The sequence below is a fragment of the Arvicola amphibius genome, chromosome 6 (genome assembly GCF_903992535.2).
Source record: "Arvicola amphibius chromosome 6, mArvAmp1.2, whole genome shotgun sequence".
NCBI classification, from domain to species: domain Eukaryota; kingdom Metazoa; phylum Chordata; class Mammalia; order Rodentia; family Cricetidae; genus Arvicola; species Arvicola amphibius.
This window is the reverse complement of record NC_052052.2, coordinates 14371582-14384467: the sequence shown is the minus strand read 5'-3', so window position 1 is coordinate 14384467 and position 12886 is coordinate 14371582. Positions and strand designations below refer to the sequence as shown.

The 12886-nt window shown below is 52.3% G+C and overlaps 1 protein-coding gene across 1 annotated transcript; it reads right to left on the bottom strand.

The window, feature by feature from the left end:
• Positions 1-4855: 4855 nt before the first annotated feature.
• Fam43b (family with sequence similarity 43 member B) lies at positions 4856-7199 on the bottom strand. The gene has a single exon (XM_038332658.1). The coding sequence runs from the start codon at positions 6821-6823 to the stop codon at positions 5831-5833; it is 993 nt and encodes a 330-aa protein (XP_038188586.1). The 5' UTR covers positions 6824-7199; the 3' UTR covers positions 4856-5830.
• Positions 7200-12886: the final 5687 nt, after the last annotated feature.

Below are 12886 nucleotides of genomic sequence, written 5' to 3'. Positions count from 1 at the left end.
TCCTTTGTTTCAGATGCCTGGTTGAGAGACACAAATAAGTATCTAGTATATTTTCATTTCTGGCAGGCCAGTTGTACCACCGTACCTTGACTGGGAAGTTTGTGTGGCAATATTGCTGCCTGGAGCACATAATCATTCATTCACCTCTGAGTGCTTACTGTGTATCTGGCATTGTGCTGGGTACTAACATGAAAAAGACAGGGGAGGCCATGGAAGTGGCTCTGCTGTGCAAGTGTGAGGGCCACAGTTCAGATCCCTAGATCCCATGTAATGCCAGTTGGGTGTGATGGCCTACCTGTAAATCCAGCCTTGGACGGCGGAGACAGAAGATCCTCAAGGCAAGCTAGAAAGCCTAGCCCTACTGGAAAACTCTAAATTCAACTGAGAGACCCTAATTTAAAGAGTAAGGTAAGAAGCTGGGCAGTGGTGGCTCACACCTTTAATCCAAATACTCAAGAAGTAAAGGCAGGTGGATCTCTGTGAGTTCAAGGCCACCCTGGTCTACAGAGTGAATTCTAGGACTGACTCCATAGCTACTGGAAAACCCTATTTCGAAAAACCAAAAAGAAGAAAAGGTGAAATAAGGCTCTTGTCATCAGCATCACACACACACACACACACATGCACACACACGCACATCACAGACACATGAGAAAGGTCTAAGGTATTGGATCCAGCATCGTGGTGTTCCTGAGACCAGGCATGTGATCTCATTTGAGTTCATGTGCATTCCAGGTAAAGTGGTAATGGCAATAGCCCCATCACACCGAGAGGTGCTCCGTTACACAGGTTACATTATCTTCCAGCCATCGAAGGCCTCAGCTCACTTAGAGATGGGAAGCCAAGACTCCAAAAGCCTTGAGGAACCTGTTCGAAGCCACACAGCTACCAAGTCCACCAGGCTGGCATTCGCCTTGTCTCACCCAGCCTGAGCCGAGGTCTGTTGCCTGTGCATTCATCAAGAGACTGTGTCTGGCTATGTGGTCATTTCTCCAAGTCCCAATCCCCGCCAGTGTGTCTGGAAGGCGAGTTGCCATCACCGTGGCCTGCTCCGCTCTGGGAAAGTCAGCTCTGGCATGGGGGAGAGCCCAGTCCAGAGAGGGAGAGGAGCCTGACCCGGGGCTTTGGGGAACTGAGCAGACGTGTGAGTAGAGGCTTCACTTCCGTGTGGATCTCCCCAGGCACCGTCCGTTGGAACAGGGCATCTGAGGATACTTCTCCTTTGATATCGCCCAGCAGAAGCTTGGCAGAGGGACTGTGCCTCCACCCACTTGGTTTCCTGGCCTATGATGGCTCCTCCATCTGGCTCATTCATCCATGTGTTCATTCAACAGATAATTACAGAGCACCACCAACTCTCTGCCCTACTGTGGACAAGGTAGGCACACACAAGGAAGTGCGGAATTGAAGGTGGATGAGCAGGAGGGAGGAGATGTTTGATTACTGTAGTTCAAGGGCCAAGGGGAAAGCAGAGACCAAGCCCTGAGCTAAGTTTGAGGGCAGAGATCCTCCCTAGAGAGGCGGGAGTAGAGGAACATACAATAAGGAAATTTCCCAGTAGGTGGAGCTGAGCCTTGAAGGATGGGTAGGGTTGAAAACACCAGCCAAGTGAAAACTGTTCCCACTAGTGTGAGCCGGCATGTGTAAACACCTAGAAGTAGCAATGTATCATGACATCTGGAAAACCAGGGAGCAGTGTGGAGACACACACTGGGGAACCAGGATGATTGGCTCCTATATACTTTCAGCTATGTAAGTGGTATGGCACACTGATCACCTTTCAGCTCCTCTGGAGACATCAGGAGAGATGGATTTAGACCTAGAGTTCCCAGCAGTGTTTTGGCAACCATCCTCAAGCTGCAGGCATCACTTCCCACTCTCTATTGCTGGGTCTGAGATCCTCTAAATCGTTCTGATAGTACAACTTGGGCTGGGTCAGCCAACAAGCCCAAGCCTCAGGCTAGAAAGTTCAGAGGGCATGCGATTACTTAAAAAGAGAAATATTCAGAGCTGAGAGATGGCTCAGAGGTTAAGAGTACTGGGTGTTCTTCCAGAGGACCTGAGTTCAATTCCCAGCAAAAACATGGTGATTCACAACCTTTTATAGTGGGATCTGATGCCCTCTTCTGACATGCAGGCATGCATGCACGGAGAACTCTACATACATAATAAATCTTGAGGGGGGGGGCCTGGTAAATCTGTAAGTTCAGGGCCAGCCTGGTCTATGTCTACCTAATGAGAGCTCTACAACAGGCAGGACTACATAGAGCTACACAGAGAGATCCTGGCTCAAAAACAACACACACACACACACACACACACACACACACACACAGAGAGAGAGAGAGGGGGGGGGGAATATCCAGCCTGGTGGTGTACTTAGGTCTTTAATCTCAGCACTTATAGCAGACAGATCTTGGTGAGTTTGAGCGTAGCCAGGGCTAACACAGTGAGACCTTGTCTCAAAATAAATCAATTTTTAAGAATCCTAGACTCACATCACTGAGACTACACCAAATATAGGCTCAGTGAGTAGGCAGAGTGCTGTCTTAATATGCGTGAGCCTCCCCAAGTCAAAAAGGGGGTGTGTGTACTCACACAACTACACATTGCTGTAGTTGGAGCAGGATGGGAAATAATCCCCATTCTATCAGCCTCTTTCTTCCCCGTGGTACCTGGAACAGATCTAAGACTGGGAAAAGTGTTTTTTAAAAACTGGTAGTCCAAAGCCGGGCGATGGTGGCGCACGCCTTTAATCCCAGCACTCGGGAGGCAGAGGCAGGCGGATCTCTGTGAGTTCGAGACCAGCCTGGTCTACAAGAGCTAGTTCCAGGACAGGCTCCAAAGCCACAGAGAAACCCTGTCTCGAAAAACCAAAAAAAAAAAAAAAAAAAAAAAAACTGGTAGTCCAGCTGGGTGTGGTGGTTTACGATGTTTGCTTTTGAGACAGGATCTCATTACGTTACTGGCTGGCCTGGAGCTTGCTACATAGACCAGTCTGTCCTTGAACTCACCAAGTTCTGCTGGCTTTTTCTCCTTGAATGCTAGGATCAAAGGTGTGTGCCACCGCCGGGCGGTGGTAGCGCACGCCTTTAATCCCAGCAGAGGCAGAGGCAGGCGGATCTCTGTGAGTTCGAGACCAGCCTGGTCTACAAGAGCTAGTTCCAGGACAGGCTCCAAAAGCTACAGAGAAACCCTGTCTCGAAAGACCAAAAAAAAAAAAAAAAAAAAAACGGTGTGTGCCACCATATATAATCTAAGTGTTTAGAAGACTGAGGCATGGAGCTTTGCTGTCAACTCTAGGTCAGTTTAGGCTAAGTAGTGAGTTCCAGACGGGTTCAACCCACTTCCAACTTTATCCAACTTCCAACTTTATCCTATGAGTAAGGAATCTGAAATTGGGACAAGAGGTACAGAGCACCAGGCTACCCAACTGTAGCTGCCTAAGATTAGAGAAGAGGGTGTGGTTTCCAGGACACACCCCCTTCTAGACAGCCCCAACACCTGACCCTGGCCAGGTTGCAGCTGGAGCCACATTAACTAGCCTGTGGTGTCCTACCTCGTCCTTTACTAGTGGATGACAGATGCTGGTGAGGTTCTCCTCCCATCACACATACTGGAAATGGAGATGCAGTGAGGAGAACCCCTCCCAGGTCTTATTTCAGGGCTGGAAAGCATTGCTTGAGTGAGGAGGGAAGGGGGATGCTTACAAGGGTGCATTCAAATGCCTTTGGTGTTGGGTGGTTGCCAGAGAAGAAAAGTGGGAGAGGGAGGAGTCAGAGGCTGGGAGCAAAGCTGTAAATTATCGTCCAGTGTCTGCCCCTTTAATTCTAAGCACTTTGGGTGAGAATTTCTCAGCTTCAGGAGAGGGCTCCAGCAGCCACAGCACTGTTCCCTGGTACCCACAGGTGGGGCAGTTTAGGACTAGCTGCTGTACTATTTGGGTTTAGAAGGGCATGCTTGTGACCTTGTTACTTGGTGAGGCTGTCTTAACCAACCCCAGAGCTTCCCCTGAAGCCCACAGTCCTCTCCAGGGGTGACACGTCACCTCTTCTTCTGTCTGTGTGGGAAAAGTACCAGCGGAAGCCTTGACTAGTTGTACAAGGGAAGCAGCAGACAGGACATCTCTTTGCCTTGTCGGTCATTGCCTGGCCGGCAAAGCCAGTCCTGGCTTTCTAGCAGACCTTTGACCCTGCAAGGGTTCAGCCATGGTGTAGTGGCCGCTGCACTTTCTGTTCCAGTAGCTCCGGGAAAGAGAGTCATTTTGAACACCAGTCATAGTCCAGACTCTAGCTCTGGGATCCGTGCCCAGCTCAGCCCAGGGCTGAGGCTATCAGAGCTCCAGTCTCACTGTTGCAGGGGCTGGGCACATTTCTCCAGTCTTTCAAAAGAAATCTGGGCTGAGCATCCTCCTCTCCTACCCTCCGTTCTCCTCCCATCCCTGAACCTGGTGGGGCCGCAGGCTATGACACATAATATAGCTAAAGAGAAGTCGCCTAACTCACCACACAGACACACATGCACACACCCCAACTCTGCCAATGCCCCAGAGAGACTTACATCTGAGTGCCTTGGTGTATAGACATTGTGGGAGGCAGAGACAGACAGACGGATAGACAGGGGCTGCTCCTCTGGGACTTGGCTCGTGCAGTTTTCAGACAAAGCATATGTTACTGCCTCCTCCCCTGACATTCCGGGAACAGCTTCCAGGCAGCAATCCCCACCCTGGAGGATCATGGGAGGTGGCTGCAGATGCTAAAGGGGCTATTTTCTGGGCCCTTCTGTCTTTGGGAATCATGATGACAGTCTCACCCCAGCAGGCCTGGCAAACACAACACAGGAGGGGTGACAGAGCTGAAAAAGCAGATTTACTTTATTTACAACGATCAGTAGATGGCATAGATCTTTGGGTTTTGATTGCCTTATGGAGAGACCTGGGCAGGGACTCCCTTCCCCTCTTTGTTATTTCCTTTCTTCTTCATCCTGCATAGCACAGCTGTGGTCAGGACCTGCTTGCCCTGAAAGCCTTGGCTTGTTTGGGGGCATGTGTCCTTACCTCCTTTGGAGGTTTCATCGTGGTCCAGGATTCGGGTAGACCAGTTATCTGTTTGCAGTGAGGGGCTGAATGGAGCCCTGTAGGAATGCCAAGGCAGAGGCTTAGATAGCTGCCTAGTGCAGGGCGGTTAGACTGTCCCACTCTGTCCTTTGCACGTAGAGAGGACCATCCTAGTCCCTTTCACAGGTGGAGCAGTGAAGTATCAGGAGCTTTCCATAGGGGAAAGTGTAGGACCAAGACTTCCTCCCTGTGTGTATGGCCCCAGGTGAGTGTCCTGGATGGGGCTCTCAGTTCTCCCCACCCACTCACTCCATTCTCTTCCTTACCTGAAATCTCTCCAGGGTGGTTCGTATCACAGAGAATAAGAGACCAAGGGCAGGGCCATTACTCCTACCCTAGACGGGGTCCTGGGTTCAAACCCACCCTCCAGGGTTTCTGCAAACATATTCCCCCTACCCCGTTCTCCTGAGAGACTGTTTTGGAAGAGAGCAAGTTGATCTGTGGACAGAGACCTGGCATAAGCGTGGGGACAATTCCACAGTGGAGGACCAGGGAAACTCCCAGTGTGGGGAGATGTGGACTCCCCTCCACCCCTAAAAAATCAAGGGCATATCCGGCTTCACCCTGAGCTAGGATGAGGAGCAAGGCGACCACTATGGAGATCGCGAGGGAGGCAGGCCAGGGACCAGGGGGCGCGGAAGCGGGCAGGGCTGGGTTAGAGTCCTGGTTAGTCTGCTGGGCCGGGTCTAGGGCCCAAGTCCTAGCCCTGTGCTCTCAGCGCGCCTGACCTGCCCGCTCCCTGGAGCCGGTTTTCCACCGGCGGCACTGCGCCGGTGGCGGAGGCGCCGAGGCACCCAGTAGGCTGCACGTCCTCAGCTCCCGGGCCAGGCTGAGCACCTCGGGCCGCTCGCGCTGCAGGGTTCCTCCCTCGCTGTCCCGGGAGTCCTCCTCCTCCGCATCCTCCTCCTCATCCTCCTCCTGGATGCTGCTGAGACGCGGAGCTCCGCGGCAGCGTTCGCCCGGCGGTGGCCGATAGGCGCACTTGGCATTGAGCAGGCGGCGCAATGGGGCGCGGGGTACCGAGGCGGCGGCGCCCCCCGCACGGAAATGCTGCTGGCGCACGTGGCGCGCGTCGCTCTGCCGCTGCAGCCGCTTGAAGTCGCTGAAGGCCGCCAGCGCGGTCTGGCGGAGCAGGCGGGCCAGGGAGCGCGCCTTGTGAGCTCGCGCCAGCAGCACGGCGTGGCAGCGCAGCACCACGGCCTTGTGGCGCGCCTGGTGGCGGTAGACCCAGGCGAAGACGCGCGGGTGGCGCCCGTCCGCCGCGCAGTAGGTGATGCGCGGCAGCAGGTAGGCATGCGTCGGCCTGCGACCCCCCGATCCCCCCGCGCCGCGCTCGCTCGGCTGCATGCGGATGCCGTGCGGGCCCAGCGTCAATTTCATCTTCGTGCCCCCTCCCGACCCGCAGCGAGCCCAGATCCTGCCCACAGCGTCGTCGGTGCAGCCGTCGCCCTTGGCGTGCAGGGTGACGGCGTTGCCCAGGTACCACACAGTGTAGGTGGGGTCCTCCTTGTTAAGCTCCACTTTCTGGCGCCGGCTGCGGAATACGCGGCCCAGACGCTCCAGGGGCCAGTCCGGTAGCAGGTCTGGGCAAGAGCGCAGGAAGCTGGAGAGCAGCGACGTGTAGGCGAGCCCGGGGCTTAGGCTCTTCGCCTTGCGCTTGGCCTCGTCCTCCACCAGCACAAATTTGTTCCGTCTCCAGGGCAGCATCGCGGCGGCGCAAAGGACTGGGAGCGCGGGGAGCTCACTCTCGTCCTGGGTCGGCCAAAGGCTCTCAGAAGCCCACCACCCAGGACTCGCGACAAGCTGGGCGGAGGCCGGAATCAATCGTTGCGTGATGCTCAGTGTCCCGCAGGGCTGGCTTCGCAGATGCCCGGTGCCCAGCCGTGCTGGCCGCGGAGATGCCCGTGCGGCGGCTGATCGGCCCGGAACAGCTTCCCCAGGGAATGACTCCAGCCGTCTAGGGAGCAAGGAGGGACAGGGCTCTGGAGTAATGGATGTCCCCTAGGTCCGAATAAGGGGAGGATTGCCACGGCCCCTACCGCCTATTTGGCGGTGGGGACGTCTCTGGAGCAGGGTCTGGTGGCAGCTGGATGAGGTGGACCAAGAGCACGGCTGCGGTGGGAACTCCTTCAGGCGTCGCGGCTCCACCTCCCCGACTGCCTACATCACCGGGCGGGACCGCTAGCTCTCTAGTCCCCTCCCTTTCTTCCCCCCACCCCCCAAGCCCGCAGACTCGCGCTTCCCAAGACCCAGCACGGATGCGCTGGAACTGTTTTAAGCTTTATCTTTGGAAGGATGAAGAGTAGAGGGGCGGCTCAGGAGTGGGAATCCCCCAAAACATTGCGGAGGGATTTAAGGATGCAAATTTCTCCAACCTCACTCGTGGGCTCCTGGGAGCCCCTCCTCTTTCTAGGGTTCCTGCCTGCTGCCCCTCACCCACAGAACGTCCCTACCCCCCATCTCTGAGAGCGAAGATTTGGAGTGGGTTCCTGCTGGGGCCGGCCTGGTGCTCTTTGCCTCTTCCCTACACAGCACAAAGCCAGCTGAGGTGGCCGCGCAGTGCAGTGGAAAAGTACTGTCGTTTGGTGAAGCTTTCTCCAGGTTCCTCCAAGGTCGTGGGCCAGGCCGCTTCCCCTGAGCTGCGGGACTGGTCAAACCACAACACCAGCGGCTGGTGGTCAGGACAGAAGCGAGAAGATTTTTGGGGGTGGGGAGGGGTTTCTAGAGCAAACCTGAGTCTGTGGGAATTGCAGCAGAAAAGCTCTTCCCTTGGTCAAAGTGCAGCCTCCGGCTCTCTGAAGATTAGACAGATTAATGCCTTATCTGCAGAGATGCCTTCTGAGTTTCCAGGTGGTTAGCATTCCCTATCTCTAACTCCTCCAGACAGACAGTCCAGGGTCGCCGGACTGGAAGGAGATTGGTCCAATCAGACCCCCAGTGACCCCAGAGCTGACCCTCCACCTAACTCCTTCCCTACAACCTTTGTCCCTCTGCTGTGTGGAGTCCAGACACTCAGCTCCATCCCCTGGGGGAGAGACTGATTCTTAACTGGGGAGGTGATCTAGTGTATTGAAAAACAGCCCTGCAATAAGACGGATATTCCCTTTATCTGGGTTAAGCCGCAGGCTCCCAGAATTCCTGAACTGCTCTCATGTGTGTCCAAGAGCCTATGGACTTAAGGACTGCTAACACAAGCTTTTCCACTGGGTCCTGGGGACGGACCCTCTGGGTCAGGAATGAGCTCTGGACTCTGATCTTGGCTGAGTTCAAAACCAAGCCAACTCTCTCTCTTTCTCTCTCTCTCTCTCTCTCTCTCTCTCTCTCTCTCTCTCTCTCTCTCTCTCTCTCTCTCTCTCTCTCTCTCTCTCTTTGTGTGTGTGTGTGTGTGTGTGTATGAGAGCAGGGCGGGGCACACATGTAATCCCAGCACTGGGGAGGCAGAGGCAGGCCAACCTCTGAGTTCAAGGCCAGCCTAATCTGTGTAGAGAGGTACTGCCACAGAAAGGTGGAGGGGTGGGAGGAGGGGGGAGGGAAGAAGAAGAAGAAAAAAGAATGCCCCACCTATCCTCCACCTTTTGTCTTACAGCTTCTGCTACCAGAGGATTTAAGACAGGCCGCACCTGGAGTGCCTCCATCCCTTTCCCAGTCTGGCTCACCTTCCTTCATGCTCAGGGTGTGGCTTCTGCTCCCACCACCTTTAAAAAATATTCTAGGCTGTGCCCATCTGGGACCATACGAAAACACACAGCAAATGCAATACTGAAAAAATAAAAAAAGATTTTAATTATGTATATTCTTGTGTGTGTGTGTGTGTGCTTGGATGCAGTGCTCTCGGATGCAGAGGAGGACCTCGGGTCCCCCGGAGCTTGAGTTACAGTGACCCAAGGTCAGAGCTGGGAGCTAGATCTGGGTCTACTGCAAGAGCAGCATGTGCTCTCAACCACTAAGCCATCTTTCCCGTCTACCAAGTAACATTTGGCATCGCCAATTAGTCTATTAATTCTTGCTAATCCCGTGCATGTGGACAGCAACTCATCCAGCCTCCTGGGTCTCCCTACTCTGTCCCTGTCCTCAAAGCCTTTAAGGAAAACAAAGCTTGGGGCTTCCAGAAGCTTCTGTTTCAGAGAAGAGCTCCCGCCTTCCTTGTCGCTACTGCTTGAGTGACAGGAGTGTAGTTGGCCCTGTTCCGCTTGCCTTTTATTCCTCTCATGTGTGTGTGTGTGTGTGTGTGTGTGTGTGTGTGTGTGTGTGTGTGTGTGTGTTCCTATGTTTCTTTTAAAAGTCAAATTGAGCCGGGCGGTGGTGGCGCACGCCTTTAATCCCAGCACTCGGGAGGCAGAGGCAGGCGGATCTCTGTGAGTTCGAGACCAGCCTGGTCTACAAGAGCTAGCTCCAGGACAGGTTCTAAAGCTGCAGAGAAACCCTGTCTCGAAAAACCAAAAAAAAAAAAAGTCAAATTGTTGGTATATAGGCAGCATAATAATATAATAATAATAATAATAATGTTTCTCTCAACCCACCCTTAGTCTCAATTCCAAAGTCAGCCATTTTCACACGTTTCACTTGTCATTTTGTTATCGGTGTCCATATTTCTCGCACACACACAGAGGGGAGGGTAGAGCCAGAGAGAGACTAGACATTAGGTGTCCTTCCACCTTGTTTCTTTGAACATGGAGCTGGGTAGGCAGCAAAAGTCCCAGTGATTCTCCCGTCCCTGCCCACTATAGCACGTAGGTTTATATCTACTCAGCCAGGCCCAGCTCTTTTTTTTTTTATGGGTTCTAGGATCTGAACTCAGACCCCCATGCTTATACAGTAAGCATTCTTACTCATTAATCCATCTTCCTAGGCCAGCCCAAGCTTCTTGTCTGTGCCAGCTAGTTTAATGTCTACTTGACACAGCTAGCGCCATTGGAGAAGAGGGAGCCTCAATTGAGAGAAGGCTTTTAAGAGATCAGGCAAGCCTGTAGGGCATTTTCTTAATTAGCGATTGATGGGGGAGAGCCTGGCCTGTTGTGGGTGGTGTCATCTCTGGCAGGTGGTCTTGGGTTCTATAAGGAAGCAGTCTGAGCAAGAGGTGGGGACCAAGCCTGTAAGTAGGACCCACCCCCACCCATGATCTCTTTATCAGCTCCTTCCTCCAGGTTCCTGCCCTGTTTGAGTTCCTGTCCTGACTGCCTTCAGTGATGGACCGTGGATGCAGAGGGTAAGACAAGTAAATCCTTTCTTCCCCATCTTGCTTCTGGTTATGGTGTTTCAGCATAGCAATAATAACCCAAACTAATACAGGGCTTCACTATGTAGTCTTGCTGACCTAGACATCTCTGTGTAGATCAGGCTGGCCTTAAACTCACGGCGATCTACCTGCCCCTGAAAAGCTGGTATTATAGGCGTGTATCATCATGCCTAGCAACTTTTTTTTTTTTCCACAAGGTTTCTCTGTGAAACAGTCCTGGCTTTCCTGGAACTAGCTCTATAGACCAGACCGGCCTTGAACTCACAGAGATCCACCTGCCTCTGCCTCTGCCTCCCAAGTGCTGGGATTAAAGGCATGCACCACCACTGCCCAGTGCGGCTTCCATTTCTAAGTAACATTTCTAAGTAACATAGACTATTTTTTTTTTATTTTTTCGAGACAGGGTTTCTCTGTGGCTTTGGAGCCTGTCCTGGAACTAGCTCTTGTAGACCAGGCTGGCCTTAACATAGACTATTTTGTTTTCAGATCATTATTTATCTCTTCCCTATTTCAGCAGGTGACTTGGTAGGATATTGTCCTTTACCTCTCTTCGCGCGTGTGTCCCAGCACAGATGACTGTGCATGTGTGTAGAGGCCAAAGGACAACCCTTTTCAGGAACTTTCCATCTTATTTATTAAGCCATTTACTTAGACAGGGTCTCACTATTAGGACCAGGTTGACCTGGAACTCATAGCGATCCTCCTGCCTCTGCCTCCCAAGTTCGAATTAAAGCCACCGTGCCTGATTTGTGTTTATTTTTGAGACAGGGGTCTCTGACTGGGCTGGAACTCACTCTGCTCTGGCTAGACAGTGAGCCTCAGGGGTCCTTCTGTCTTCACATCCCTTCTCCCTTGCTTGCATCATAAGCAATCGCCACAGAGCCTGACTCTTTTGTGTCATCCTAGGGATGGAAGTGAGGTCTCCTAGGGGCTGCTGCGAAAACATTTTACAGACTGAGCTACCTTTTCAGCCCCTGTCCTACACTGGTTAGAACATCTTGCTGTGTTGTATGTACCAGTAGTTAGTGTTTAGTGGTTACTAGGTAAATAATGTTCAAAGCTGAGTCCCCACCTATGCAGTGATGCTCTCTCTCTCCCTTGTTGGGCAACTTTGTGACTTTGTTTTGTTCTTTGAGACAGGGTTTCTTTGTGCAACAGCCCTGGTTGTCCTGGAACTCTGCTTCTTCTTTTCTTGCACTGGGTTTTCCTGGGTTTCTTTTCTGTATTCTTGTATATTTAAAGACAAGTCAAACAACTACAAATTCTTTTTCTAAAATTCCTAGTGATCACTATAGTCCAGTTCTGTGCAAGAGACAGGAGAGCTGACTAGAAACTCTTTCCATCAGTGGGGAAGAGTCTTGAGTTCTGGCCTGGTTGGTGTCCCTAGAGGGCACCATGACAGCCTCCTGCTTTAGGGATGCGGTGGATGAGCCTGAGGGTGTTGGCATGGCCGAGAGTCCCTCACCCCTCTCATTCTAGGCTGTGCCTGGGTTTTGTAGCCTAACGTCCCTTTGGGTGGGTCCTATATAGTTCAGCTCAGGGCCTGGTCTGGAGTTTCCAGGCCACAGGCTCTGCGTTGGGGGTAGGGCATTTGGGGCTCCCCCTCCTGGTTGTTGGTGGACCCTCTTTTTACCACCACCAAGCCTGATGGCTGATTGGAATTCTTGCTCTGCTGAGCTGATTGGTCCCAATCCTTCCTTCTCCCTAAGTGGTTTGAGCCCCACTCTGCCACCACCATCTCTTTCCTCCTTGGCAGTGTCTGCCCCTTCTCTTCCTTTATTGCTGTGGACCGAGGCGTGGCAGGAATGGCGAGCAGAGGCTCGGCAGGAATGGCGAGCGTCTCAAGTTGCCTTCCTTAGTGATTTTCTGGGGCCTTCTAATTCTGTGCTCAGAATTCATGCAGTAGCTGGGTGTGGTAGCATCTTGTCTGAAGTCCAGGTTACTCAGGAGGCTGAGACAGGAGGATTATTTGATCCTGGAGTTAGAGACTAACTTGTGTTATATAGCAAGATCTGAAAAAAAAAAAAGGATTCATTATTATCCATTCTGCAGCTGTAAATGTGCCCTGAAGCTCAGTCATGGTGGCTTACACCTGTAATCCCAAGCACCGGGAAAACAGAGGCAAGAGGATCACTTCAAACCAAGCTGGAGCCAGGTGGTGAGGCGATGGCACATGCCTTTAATCCCAGCACTATAGAGGCACAAGCAAGAGGATCTCTGTGAGTTCGAGGCCAGCCTGGTCTACAGAGTGAGTTCCAGGACAGCCAGAGCTACACAGAGAAGCCCTGTCTGGAAAAATCAAAACAAAACAAAAACAAAAAAAAAAACAAAACTAAACAACTTGGTGCTTATCCACTCAGTAATCCAAATGTATTTATTTATGTGTTCAGCCATGTTTCTTTTGCCAAATGAAAAGGCTAGAATAAATACTCTATTCTCCCTGGTGTGGACGTTCTGCCTTCATAGGAATTGTTTTTTATCAAGTGAGTGCTGGCTTCAAAACTAGACCCGTGGTTTGAGCACACAGACTTGAG

Bases quoted from the DNA above. Each gene is read 5' to 3' on its own strand.
- Fam43b (XM_038332658.1), bottom strand. From the start codon at position 6,823: ATGCTGCCCTGGAGACGGAACAAATTTGTGCTGGTGGAGGACGAGGCC.